Genomic DNA, 13,956 nt, shown 5'->3' on the forward strand with positions numbered 1-13,956 from the left:
ACAAAGAAAAACTAAAGAAGACTATGACCACTAAATCAGCTCTGTGAGAAACTGTAAGGGGGACTCTTTGGAGAAAAAAACAAAACAAAAAAAGATGAAAATCAACAAAGAGTAGAAATGAACAGACAACATCACTAAAAACACCAACTCTACAGGCAACACAATGGCACTAAATTCGTATCTTCCAATAATCACTGAATTTTAATGAAATAACTGTTCCAATCCAAATACGTGGGGTATCAGAATGGATTAAAAAAACAAAATAAGACCCATCGATACGCTGTCTACAAGACACTCATTTTAGACCTAAAGACTCCTGCAGATTGAAAGTGAAGGGACAAAGAACCATCGATTATGCTAATGGACATCAAATGAAAGCCAGATGGGCCATACTTGTATCAGACAAACTAGACTTTAAAACAAAGACTGTTAATAAAAAGATGAAGAAGGGCATTATATCATAATTAAGGAATCTATCCATCAAGAAGATCAAACAATTGTAAATATTTATGCCCCCCAACTTTAGGACACCCAAATATACAAATCAACTAATCACAAACATACAGAAACTCATTATTAATAATACAATAATAGTAGGGGACTTTAACAACCTCCTTACAGCAATGGGCAGATCATCTAAGCAGAAAAATCAATAAGGAAACAACGGCTTTGAATGACACACTGGACCTGATGGACTTAACGCATATTCAAACCATTTCATCCTAAAGCAACAGAATACAGATTCTTCCCAAGTACATACGGAACATTCTTTGTTTTAAATTTTTTTTAATATTTATTTCATTTTGAGAGAGACAGAGCATAAGTAAGGGAGAAGCAGAGAAGGAGGGAAACACAGAATCTGAAGCAGGCTCCAGGCTTTTAGCTGTCAGCATGGAGCCTGATGCAGGGCTCAAACTCACAAACCATGAGATCATGACCCAAGCAGAAGTCAGATGCTTAACCAACTAAGCCACCCAGGCGCCCCTGGAACAATTCTTGAGAACAGATCACATACTGGGTTGCAAATCAGCCCTCAACAGTACAAAAAGACTGAGCTCATACCATGCATATTTTCAGATTGCATTGCTATATAATGTTAAATCAACCACAAGAAAAAACTTGGAAAGCTTCAAATATATAGAGGTTAAAGAACACCCTACTAAAGAATGAATGGGTTAACCAGGAAATAAAAGATGACATTAAAAAAACACATGGAAGCCAATGAAAATGAAAATGAAAACACAACAGTCCAAACCCTTTCACATGCAGCAAAGGCAGTTGTCAGAGAAAAGTATATTGCAATTCAGGCCTATCAAGAAGCAGAATTGGTCCCAAATACACAATCTAACCTTATACCTAGAGGATCTAGAAAAAGAACAGCAAATAAAGTTAAAACCAGAGGAAGAAGAGGGAATCTACAAGGATTAGAGCAGAAATAAATGATATAGAAACAAAAATAAGACCAGTGCAAAAGATCAATGAAACTAAGAGCTAGCTCCTTGAAAGAATAACCAAAATTGATAATCCCTAGCCAGACTTATCAAAAAAAAAAAACAACAACAAAGGACCCAAATAGATAAAATCACAAATCAAAGAGATCAAAACACCACAGAAATACAAACAATTGTTAAGACAATACCATGAAAAACTATGTGCCAGCAAACTAGGCAATCTGGAAGAAATGGACAAATTCCTAGAAACTCATAGACTACCAAAACTGAAACAAAAAGAAATAGAAAATTTGAACAGACCCATACCCAGCAAAGAAATTGAATCAGTAATTAAAAATCTCCCAGCAAGCAGGAGTCCTGGGCCAGATGGCTTTCCAGGGGAATTCTATCAGACATTTAAAGAAGAGTTAATACTTATTCTTCTCAAACGACTCCAAAACACAGAAACGGAAGGAAAACTTCCAAACCTATTCTATGAAGCCAGCATTACCTTGATTCCACAACCAGACAAAGACCCCACTAAAAAGGAGAATTATAGGCCAATATCACTGAGGATCCCAATTACAACTGCACCAAAAATAATAAGATATGTAGGAATGAACCTAACTGAAGAGGTAAAAGACCCATAGTCTGAAAAACTACAAAATATAGAAGACTTATGAAGGAAATTGAAGAGGACACAAAGAAATGGAGAAGCATTCTGTATATTCGTGGGTTGGAAGAACAAACTTGTGTTCTGTTCTGTTGACATATATGTCTGTTTTGCACCAGGACCATACTGTCCTGATGACAACAGGTATGTAATGTAGCTTGAAATTCAGAATCGTGAAGCCTCCAGTTTTGTTCTTCTTTTTCAGAATTGCTTTGGCTATTCGGGGTCTTTTGTGGTTGCATACAAATCGTAGGATTGTTTGTTCCAGCTCTGCAAAGAATGCTGGTGGTATTCTGATAGGGATTGCATTGAATGTGTAGATTGTTTTCGGTGGGATAGACATTCTAACAGAAATAGACCCACAACTATATGGCCAATTCATCTTTTACAAAACAGAAAAGAATATACAATGGAAAAAAGTCTCTTCAACAAAGGTTTTGGGTAAACTGGACACAACATGAGATGAGTGAAACTGAACCACTATCTTACATGAGACACAAAAATAAGTTCAAAATGGATGCAAGACCTACATGTGAGACAGGAAACCATCAAAATCCTAGAGGAGAAAGCAGGCAGCAACCTCTTTGACCTCAAAGAGTAACTTCTTACTAGACACATCACCAAAGGCAAGGGAACCAAAAGTAAACATCAACTATTGGGCCCTCATCAAGATTTAAAAAAAACTTCTGCATATCAAAGGAAACAATCAACAAAACTAAAAGGCAGCTTACAGATTGGGAAAAGATATTTGCAAATAACAGATCAGATAAAGGATTACTATCCAATATCTATCCACTTATCAAACTCAACACCCAAAAAAGAAACAACCCAAATAAGAAACGGGCAGAAGACATTTTCCAAAAAAGACTTTTCCAAAGACATCCAGATGGCTAACAAGATATGTGAAAAGATCCTCAACATCACTCATCATCAGGGAAATACAAATCAAAACCACAATGAGATACCACCTCACACCCCTCAGGATGGCTAACATTAACAACACAAGAAACAACAGGCGTTGGGGCGCCTGGGTGGCTCAGTCGGTTAAGCGTCCGACTTCGGCTCAGGTCATGATCTCATGGTTCATGGGTTCGAGCCCTTCATCAGGCTCTGTGCTGACAGCTCAGAGCCTGGAGCCTGCTTCCAATTCTGTGTGTCCCTCTCTCTCTGCCCCTCCCCTGCTCATGATCTGTCTCTGTCTTTCAAAAATAAATAAATGTTAAAAAATTAAAAAAAAAAAAGAAACAACAGGCGTTGCAGAGAAAGGCGAACCCTCTCGCACTGTTGGTGGGAATGCAAACTGGTGCAGCCACTGTGGAAAACAGTACAGAGGTTCCTCAAGAAACCAGAGAGGGGCACCTGAGTGGTTCAGTCAGTTAAGGGTCCAACTCCTGGTTTCAGCTCAGGTCAGGATCTCAGCTTCGTGAGTTCAAGCCCCACACTGGGCTTTGTGCTGGCACTGCAGAGCCTGCCTGGGATTCTCTCTTTCTCCCCTCATCTCTCTCTCTGCCCCTCCCCCACCTACAGTCTCTCTCACACAGTAAATAAACTTTAAAAAAATAAATAAAAGTACCCTATGATCCAACAATTGTACTATTAGGTGTTTACCCAAAGGATACAAAAATACAGATTCAAAGAAGTACATGCACCCCAATGTTTACAGCAGCACTACTGACAACAGCCAAGTTACGGAGAGAGCCCTAATGTCCATCCAGTGATGAATGGATAAAAAAGATGTGATATATATACATATACACAATGCAATATTACTCAGCCATCAAAAAAATAAAATCTTGCCATTTGCAATGATGTGGATGGGCCTAGAGTAAATTATGCTAGGTGAAGTAAGTCAGTCAGAGAAAGACCATATATATGATTTCAGTCATATGTGAAATTTAAGAAACAAAAAGGAAGAACACATGGGAAAAAGGGTAAAAATGAGAAGAGGGGGAAAACAAACCACAAGAGGCTCTTAACGATAGAGAACTGAGGATTAATAGAGGGAAGTGGGTAGGAAATGGGTAGATGGGTGACAGGTATTAAAAAGGGCACTTGGGAGGAGCAGTGGGTGTTGTATGTGATGAATCACTGAATTCTACTCCTGAAGCCAACATTGCACTGTATGTTAACTAAAATTTAAATAAAAATTAAAATTAAAGAAAAAGAAAACCTATGTGTGGAACTCATGAGGGAAAGAATGGAGGAATAAACATACCCAATATGACATTTTTCCAAAGTAAACAAAGAAAAATGTAAATTATTTAAATGTCTTCTAGTAAAAAAGGATTTTTAGATAAATTACAACACACACCTACAAGGAAATACCATAAAGTCATTAAAATTGTTTTCTAGAATTTTTAATGACACAGGAAGGTGTTCATAGTATGTTTCTAGCCATCACCTGACTGCCTTCAGTTTGGAGCATCTCCTGCTTCTCCTCAGGAGTTCTCTTCATCTCAAACCGTTGAATGAATTCACAGTCTTCAGCAGAAATCATCTGCCCCCTAGAAAGCAAGAACATGGTGGGTTTTCTTCAATAGGAGTTGAATCGATGCGGTGAGGAAGAGACACAGGAACTCCCCGACCTTCTCCTCTCCCCTCCGTCACTAAGCACAGGACCCTGGCGTCAGACAGACTCGAGTGCCAGCTTAGCTCCACCAGGTATGGAGCTTGCTGCCTCTCTAGACCTGAGTTCATTTATTTCCAAGATGGAAACGACACCCACATTGCCATCAGGGGCTGATGTGCGATGAAATGCAATAATCCACTTAAGGGGCTAGAGCAGTGCCTGGCCCGTAGGAAGCCCTGAGTAGCAGATGACTCCTCCCAGCACTGTCCCAAGTCTCCCCCACGCCCCTCCTGGCCAAACAGTCCCCTTGGCTTTCTACTCCATCCAGACCAGAGCCACTGTCTAGAAACTTCTACAATCACTGCCTCCAGCACATTCTCAAATTCCCTCCGACACAGGAAACGAAAACGGAGTCCCTCCTCCTCTCCGAAATAATCACCTCCACGTCCTGACACGCTGATCGGACAGGATTCATCCCCCCTTATCCTGTGCTCCTCCCACTTCCTCCAGGGTTCCTTCCTCCACGGTTCTTTACGCCTCCAGGTTTCTCTCGGAGCTCAGCCCTCGAATCTTGCTTTTCTCTCCCCAGTTCTTCCCTTCAGGGAGATTCCAATCGAGAGTCTGCTCTTCTCTCTCTGCCAAACCATCTTCGACTATCTGCCACCTCTCAGCATTTTCACGCATTCAGTGTGATGGCCCAGCAACCCGGCCACCTTCCTGGCCCTGCAGGACGCGCATGTGCCACAGCGAGGCCCCGACCAGCCCGGCGCTTCCTTGTCACAAGGCCCATCAGCAACGCAGCCGGCTCCTCTCTGTGACTCTGGGCGCTTCGGGCTGTGGTGGGGAGAGTCCGGGATCTGTGTCTGCTTGAAGGAAAGTTCCACCTCCAGCAGTGAGCCCTTTGGCAGAGGCCACCAGCCCTCTGACCAGGGTCTGCCACACGGATTGACACGGCAATTATGGTCACGCCCGCCCGACTCCACTGGGAGGTTATGAATAGGTGACAAAGCACCTGATGTGTATAAGCATGAAATAAATGCACGTTTGAAATAAAAAAGGTCGGGGTGCCTGGGTGGCTCGGTCGGTTAAGCATCTGACTTCGGCTCAGGTCGTGATCTCGCAGTTCATGGGTTTGAGCCCTGCATTGGGCTCTGTGCTGACAGCCTGGAGCCTGCTTCGGATTCTGTGTCTCCCTCCCTCTCTCTCTCTCTCTCTCTCTCTCTGTCCCTCCCCTGCTCATGTTGTATCTGTCTCTCAAAAATAAAGATTAAAAAATTTTTAATTAAAAACTAAAAATGTCTTGTAATATGCTTTGCCACTCAAATAGCACCGATATATATATATTTTTTTTTAACTTGGTTTAAAACCCTGCGCTTCCCCACCCCCTGCCCCGGAGCATGCTGGGAGCCGAGCATTCCACAATAGCCCAGCCAGGAAAACACCAAATTTGAGGCCGGTTTCCCCTCAGATGTTCCGGGCCAGGTTCCTGGTGACAGGCCTTGACGTGGAGATTGGTGTGCAGGAGATTAATGGCAGTGGTGCTCCCGGGAGAGACCAGGGACGAAGTGGGGACACAGGACATGAAACGCAAAGAGCCTGGCCCAGATTCGGGGCAAGTCCTGGGGAAAACAGGTTTCTGAACACACAGGACAGTCTGGGAAGATCAGTCCACAGAGCTGTGCCCGCCGGGACAAGGGACCTGAACCTTCAACCTTCCAGACACCCCTCCCCACAGCCCCATCCTCCTCCAGCGAAGATCTTGACCTCTTGAGTAATCAAAATCTCAGCAGCTGACTTCCTCCCTTCTGGGTTTTGTACATACTCTTGCTCAACACTACTTTATATACTTTTAACTTGCTTCTGGATTTTGTAATCTACTGCTGTCATTCTTGTATCAGATCTGCAGTTGTAAGCACTATAACTTTGTTTTCACATATGCTGTGTGTGTGTGTGTGTGTGTGTGTGTGTGTGTGTGTGTGAGAACTACTCTCGCACACTGGAGTTTTCCAGCAATCCCTTCCTTACCAACCTGGAGGGGAATTTCCCGTCCTTATCTTTCTAGATCTCTGGGGCAAGTGGCAATGTGGCCATTTCTCGACCCTCTCTTCCTGAGCTTCCGGATTCTTCTCGCCCTCCTCAGGCTACCTCTCCTTAGCGCTCTTCACAGATTCCGGGTCTTCCCCTCTGTGCCTCGGGCTGTGCGGGGGACACCCCGACTCCTCTCTGAGTGCTCCCTGCCAGCCCCGGTGCTCTGGCCCAGGCTGACCTACGTCCCCCTCACACATGAGGACCTCTCCTGCCACGAGCAAGCACACAGGCACTCTAGACCCCGCGCGGGCAGAGCCGAGATCACTAACACGTATCTCTACACACATCCCATCCCAGATGGCGTCACAAAAAAGACACCTGGCCCTGCCTCCCCCAGGGCTGAGCACTTCCTCCACCAGACAGGGGACAGGCATCCGGTACTCTGCGGCGGACCAAGATGACACAGTCCACTTCTGGCCCCAGAGTGCATCCCGGCTTCTTCATAAGCCTGACGTTCCCAGCGGCTGCTGGCTGACGTGTTAAAGCACACCTAACCTCATGTGGAAAAGTCGTGGGTTTTCTACCAGGGCGAGACCGTACCAGGAAGGTGACTCTGGTAACCTTCTCACTTCACAGCTTTCTTTTCCATTTAAATAATCGTGGTTTTATTCAGGAAGCCAGTTCTTCTAGAGTCTGAATTTCTTTCAGTTTTCTGTAAGAAACCTTTTTCTTTTCTTGCTTGAATTCTTCTGTCTGAATCTTCTGATGGCCCCAAACCCGAGTTAGAAACGCGGGTGTCTTTTCCAGGGACCTACAACCAGTCAGGCCACTCGGGCGCCAGTCCTCACAATCCTGCCTCCTGGTGTCACTCCCTCCCGACTTCTCTGCCTCTCCAACAGCTCCGCCTTAAGGCAACAGTCCACCAAAGGTCTCCCTGCTTCCAGTCTGCCCTCCTCCACGTCCCTCATACCTAGTGCCAGCCAGCTCCCTCCGGCACACATCTGCCACACTACTCCTTTCCCAACGGTCACTGTGAACATGAGTGGCAGCTCTACCTAGCACCGGGGTAGAGGCATTCAAGAAAAACCATTTTAGGGGCACCTGAGGGCCTCAGCGAATTGAGTACCCAAGTCCTGATTTCATCTCAGGTCAAGATCCGAAGGTCATGGGATCAAGCCCTGCACTGGGCTTCTCACTGAACATCGAGCCTGCTTAAGACTCTCGCTCTCCCTCTCTCACCCCCGCCCCCATGCCCCCTCTCCCCCGATCACTCTCTCTCTCAAAAAAAGCTCATTTTGATCAACTAATTAAAACCTCTATCAGCACATACATGTTATTTAAGCTATCTGAACAGCTATCTACTCTTCCTTAAGATAAGGAGGGGAAGATTTAGGTCGCAGGGCTGCCGTGAAAGCAACATGACACAGGATGTGACTGAACCTACTATGTTGCTCCTTGCAGCCAGGATCAAGGGCAGCCTGCGGTGTGCCGGGCACCTTTCAGAACAGGCGGCACCGTAGTGAATTAAACATCCCTCTTTGAGCCTGCAGTGCAGCCAGGAAAACAAAAAACACACAAACACAAAAAGAAGTAATTTTTCTCACTCTCACACACACACACACCACACACACACACACACACACACAAACCACCCTAATGCGAAGACACTAAATGCTATGAGAAAAACTGAGGCTGGGTAAGGAGCTAGGAAGTGATGGCAGAGGAAAGGAGAGATTTCAGGTGGACGGCAGGGAAGGCCTTCCTGAGCTGCCAGCACAGACGCCCACAGGGAGTCAGCTAAGGAGCCGAGTGACCCGGGAGCTTCCGGACGAAGCGTGAGTCCAACGGCAGGAGCCTGAGAGAGCAGCAGCAGCAGGCGGCTGGGCGGCTGTGAGCAGGTGCCACGGTCTGAGTTATATTTTCAAAATGACTGTCACAGCTTTGTAAAGAGCTGCTCAATTCTGCTCCTGGGTATTTATCTGAGAAAAACAAAAATTAATTCAAAAAGATATGTGCACCCCAGGGTGTAGTGCAGCATTATTTCCAATAACCAAGGGATGGAAGCAGGCTGCGTGTCCACCCAGGTACATGTGGGTAAGGGAGATGTGGTACATACACAGCAGAACCCGACACAAAAAGGGACGAGATCTTGCCATTTGGGACAACATGGATGGGCCCGGGGTAATATGCTAAGGGAAGTAAGTCAGAGAGAGAGAATGCTGCACGGTTTCAGTTGCGTGTGGAATCTAAAAAACAAAAAACAAACAAAACAGACCAAGTCACAGATACAGATCATGGAGGGTGGTGGTGCTTATGGGAGGAGAGTGAAGGGGATGAGCAAACCAGGTGAAGGGGATGAAGAGGTACAAACCTCCAGTTATAAAATAAATAAGGCCCAACAGTGAAAAGTACCGCACGGGGAAAATATTCGCTAATACCATAATAACCCTGTATGGGGACAGAGCGTAACTAGACTTACCGAGGTGATCATTTTGTAAAGGTATAAAAATACCAAATCGCAACATTGTACACCTGAAGCTAACATAATATCATATGTCAATTAAGTCAGACTTTTAAAGCAAAAAAAAAAAAAAAACAAAACAACAGAGCTGCTCCGATCGGGCACAGTGGAAGCAGGGACAGCAGGCCAGGGTCTCTGAGATGACAGCACGTGGGGGCCAGTAACAGCTCACACAGGCTGGTGGCACTGGGCTAGAGAGAAGTGGTCGGACCCAGGGCATGTTTCGGAAGCAGAGCTACACGAATTCGTCTGGATGTGGGTGCTAAGGGGGTGTGGGGATGGCTGCGGGTCGGGCCACAGAGCCAGTGAAGGAGGGTGTGAGGCGGGGGCCAAACGATCCGGGCTCCCCGGGCCGCACGTTCTTCTGCCCCCCAGCCCCCCAGGCCCTCTGCACCACAACCCCAAAGTCCTCTGAGCTTCCTCAAGTCATTCCCAATGCTCCCAATCATTCCCTCCCTGCTTTTGTTAGCTGAGAAGGCTCTGTCTCCATTTAGATGATTCCCATGATTTATTATTTGATTTTTGATTTGAAGGTCTGTTTCCTCCTTAGACCTTAAAACTCAAGAGGAAGCATGCAACTTTATGATTCTTTATCCTCCAGATACAGTTTTACTAGATTCCAGCCACGCCCATTCATTTACTCGCTGTCCTGTTCAATTGCTAAAAAAAAGTTCAGTCAAATATACGTACATTGTCAAAACACTGTACTTTCGTGGTAACATGCTAATTTGTGAGGGATAGTGCATAGTGGCCTTTGGACGCTGGGGTACTCTTCCACGGGTTTTATTTGATCAGGGTAAGCTGGACACAAGGTTCCCCAAGAATTCATGTGTCACCGTCAGCCCCCAACCATCTGTGAGCCCTCCTAAGGGAAGTACATTTCAAACCCACCAGTGTCCCCAGCAGAGCTGGCTCAAAAACAGCCACACAGTGCACACTGGGTGAACTTCTGTGCACAGACATACAGACCAGGAGGGTTTGTAAAAGAAAGGCATGAGATGGACAACAGAATAAAGAACAGAAGAAGGAATTCGAGAGGCTGCGACTTAGTAGTACAGAGGCCTTTGAAAAGGAGGAACCAAAGAGAAAGCAATCAAATATCAAAGAGAAAGCAATCAAATATTGCTTTGGAACTAAAAATGTTCCAGATGCTAAAGCTAGGGAACTTCTGCCAGTGCTTTCTGATGAATAACAGTATCACTCTATTTAGGTTATCAACAGAGGCAAGCTTTATAAACATCAAACTCCCTGCCCTCTAGTCTAGACACATTCTGGACTGAAATTAGGACACAGAGCTCAAAATCCAAATTTCACAGGGGATTTAAACTAAATTTAAATTATACAGATAAAGAGGAACAGAGAAAATATCAGAAAATCCCTCCTCCTCCTGCCCCACAATAATCCAGGCCCTTAAAGTAGGAATCCAGGATCATCCTAGATTCTTTTTCATCCTCGTATATTAAATCGATCGCGAAGACTTTCTCAAACCTCTCCGATTCCATCCACCCCACGGCCTAGACACCGCTGCGGCCCCAGCCTAGCTCTGGGTGTCCGCCAGTCCTCCCTCCACGTTGTCAGCACAACAATCCAACCAAAAGGCAAGTGGACAGCTAACCCCCACTTACAAACCTGGCTCGTTCCCAACCCCTACAACACGCGTATTAAAACTGTGCTCCTTCGGGAGCCTTAACCATTGGCTCCTGGCTGCCTCTCCGGCCTCAGCCCACCCCTGCCTGCCTCCAGAACACGTGTGATTCCCCACCCAGCTGCTTTTAACTCTCTGCCTTTGAACATTCCCTCCAGGAAAACCTCCTGGAGGAAGGAGAGGCGTCCTTTTTCTGTGCCCCGCGATTACCTACCTCCACACCGAATTTAAATGATCGGTTTAGATAACTGACTTCCCCACCAAACCGTAAGTTTACCTTTTTGAAGCCTCAAAGCCTCAAAATAGGCCTCAAACTTGAAAGGGGGACAACAATGTTTGATGAGTGACTACAGTAACAGAAATAAGCGCATCATTTTTGTACACGGCATGTCCCTCTTACAGCAAAGTCCTAAATATAAAACTAAAGACGCCTCTATTTGTTTTTCAAAATGTACCTGAAAATCTTAACGGAATTTCCTTAATACATCACTGTTATAAATAAACCAAAATAAACAGGAATGATAAAATACGGTCAAGAAGAAATGAGCCCTTACATTAAAATCAGAACACCAGCATGCTAAATCTTAATGCGCATAAGAAAGAAGGGTTAAGAACTTTACTGAGAGTATTCCACATACTAATGCATATATTCAGCTGTGCGGATACTTTAAATGTGCTCTGTCAGCAACAGCTGTGGGAGAAACGTGTCCCCCACTTCATTTACTGCGATGAACCTCAGAGAAGTTAACAGATTCGCCTGAGATTACCCAACTAGTAGACAAAAGAGCCAGAGTTCAAACCCAGGTCTTAGAATTCAAACATCTCCACCTTTTACTGGCCGTGCGAGCCACGCCGCAACACGTCTGTCCCCACACGGACCACCAAGGCACACGGAGCCCGTCGGGCAGGCTGTGCCCACCATCCGCTCCCCTCCAGATCCCATGAACTCGCCTCCCACATTTCCCGCTCCCTCAAAAAGTACAACTTCCCAGACACAGAAGCTCAAAACTGCTCCGGGCGGCTCTGCTCCCGCCCCCACCCCCCACCCCGGAGCCTCTAGCTCTTTCCACCGCGCTACACTGCATCCCTGCAAGTAAGACTTCCAAGGAGGAAGTGTCGGCTTCCATATCCAGTAGTATTTTTCCAGCACAGCCCTCATAGAAGCGTGACCATGAGAAAGTCTGCGGTGAAAGCACATGACGATCCCTGACTCACAGCAAAGTGGTACTTACTGAAGATATGACTGCCAGTTCACTTTGTTGGCACGAACCTCTGCGGCCTTGGCGGCGATAATGTTGGTCGGAACGGCAGCATCGACGGCACCTCGGATGTCCATTTTGGTCATCTAAAGGCTATGGATCTCGGACGTGTCTCCACAGATCTGCCGTGGTGGCGCAAGGTAATGCGAGAATGCTAGGCGTTACCATTTTTTAACAACTACTACTATCGTTATTATTGTTATCGAAATCATCATTGTCACCTTATCCCCCCATTCAACTCAAAGATTAAATATATTAAATATCCTAAATATGAAAATCATTCTATTTCAAAACCTGCCCAATTATGCTCTGCTCCATCAAAGTGTTCTCTAAAGGTTTTCGGTTTTCCAGGAAAAGTTTTTCTAATTACTGGCACTAATATTGCCGTACGATTTCTCAGTGTATTCTTTAAGATACTGACATCAGAAAAAATAAATAAATAAAAAATTAAATTTAATTTTAAAAAAAAGATACTGACATCAGAAGTCTGGCTTAAATAAAACAGGCATACAGTTTTGGGGCGCCTGGGTGGCTCAGTCGGTTAGGCATCCGACTTTGACTCTGGTCATGATCTCACGGTTCATGGGTTCAAGCCCCGCATTGGACTCTGTGCTGATAGCTCAAAGCCTGGAGCCTGTCTTCAGATTCTGTCTCCTCGCTCTAACCCTCTCCTGCTAGTGCTGTCTCTCTCTGTCTCTGTCTCTCAAAAATAAATTAAAAACATTTAAAAGTTTAAAAATAAATAAAGAAAAACAGGCATACAGTTTGTATACAACTGGGATCAACCTTTTTCTGACACAGAAAAAAATAAGAACCTGTACAGTAGGGAGAAGCCCAATTACTGTATTTACATTTACTAAGCATTTTGCAGAACCATTATTTAAAAAAAAAACCCACAAGTGCCTTCTAAAATTACTCATTCAAATTAGAAACCCCAAAGTGGGAATGTAATTTCTTCAAAGACAGAGCTTTCTTCCTTCAGCCGAAGTTCACAGTATTTTCAAAATCAATTTGGGGAGGAAGTCTTGGAACAAATAACCATTACAATTTAGGTACAAGCGACAGTGGGAGTCCGGTGTGCCGACAACCACCTACGATAACGGGCCCTCATGTAATTCTCACTTCTAAACATGTGGGTAAATGCTTACGCCGGATTTTATCTCACTACAAAATACGCAGGTTCTGGTTCGCAAAACAGAAGTTCACTGGCACGGCCACAAAGAAGCTAAAACCATACCCCAAATTCTATTCTGCGATCCCAATGACCTCAGTCCGTTTGGAACTTAATCTCTCCATCGGAGGGTCTGCTGCCTAAACAAACACCGCAATACACCCAGCGAGCGCAGAGAGAAAACCGGCTCTGTCCGGGTCAAGCCGGAAGCCTGAACGCCGAGCGGCCGCGGGCCCAGCGGCCTCCCCTCGGGTAGGTGAAGGTGCCCCCGACGGTCATCTGGGTCCCGGAACAACTCGAACCTTCAGCAGGCCGAGGCCAGGGCCCGATCCTGGGGAAACTAGACTTTATACCTGTCCTCCTCCCTCCCCACCCCACCCCCATTCCTGCCCCCGTGGGGGAAGCAGCTCCAGTTCCGTAAACCTAGCTGAGGCCTGGAAGGAGAGAAAGCTGGAAACGCGGGGCCGCAAGAGGGCTGGACGGGCCTGCGCGGCGAGAAACCAGCAGACACCAGACGAGCTGGGGAAAGCGCGGGGTCGCCGCCCTCTGGCCGGGGCGGGGGGCGACGCGGCGCGACTCCGGGCTTACTTCGCGAATCCAGGGGTCCCGACTCCGCACCCGCGGGCGGCAGGCAGAACGCGGCGGGCTGGGCCGTCGGGG

General features: G+C 45.9%; 1 protein-coding gene across 3 annotated transcripts in view; it reads right to left on the minus strand.

The window, feature by feature from the left end:
* The window catches only part of ATP6V1H (ATPase H+ transporting V1 subunit H), a 111,974-nt gene extending 98,018 nt beyond the window's left edge, over positions 1–13,956 (minus strand). For all 3 annotated transcript variants that reach the window (XM_029923141.1, XM_029923142.1, XM_029923140.1), the window contains exons 1-3: positions 13,885–13,956; positions 12,099–12,247; positions 4,505–4,607 (exon numbers count right to left, since the gene is read on the minus strand). In XM_029923141.1, the coding sequence (XP_029779001.1) occupies positions 4,505–4,607; positions 12,099–12,211 (216 nt within the window). In that variant the 5' untranslated portion in view covers positions 12,212–12,247; positions 13,885–13,956. The remainder of the gene's footprint in view (positions 1–4,504; positions 4,608–12,098; positions 12,248–13,884) is intronic.

The sequence above is a fragment of the Suricata suricatta genome, chromosome 15 (genome assembly GCF_006229205.1).
Source record: "Suricata suricatta isolate VVHF042 chromosome 15, meerkat_22Aug2017_6uvM2_HiC, whole genome shotgun sequence".
Lineage (NCBI taxonomy): Eukaryota > Metazoa > Chordata > Mammalia > Carnivora > Herpestidae > Suricata > Suricata suricatta.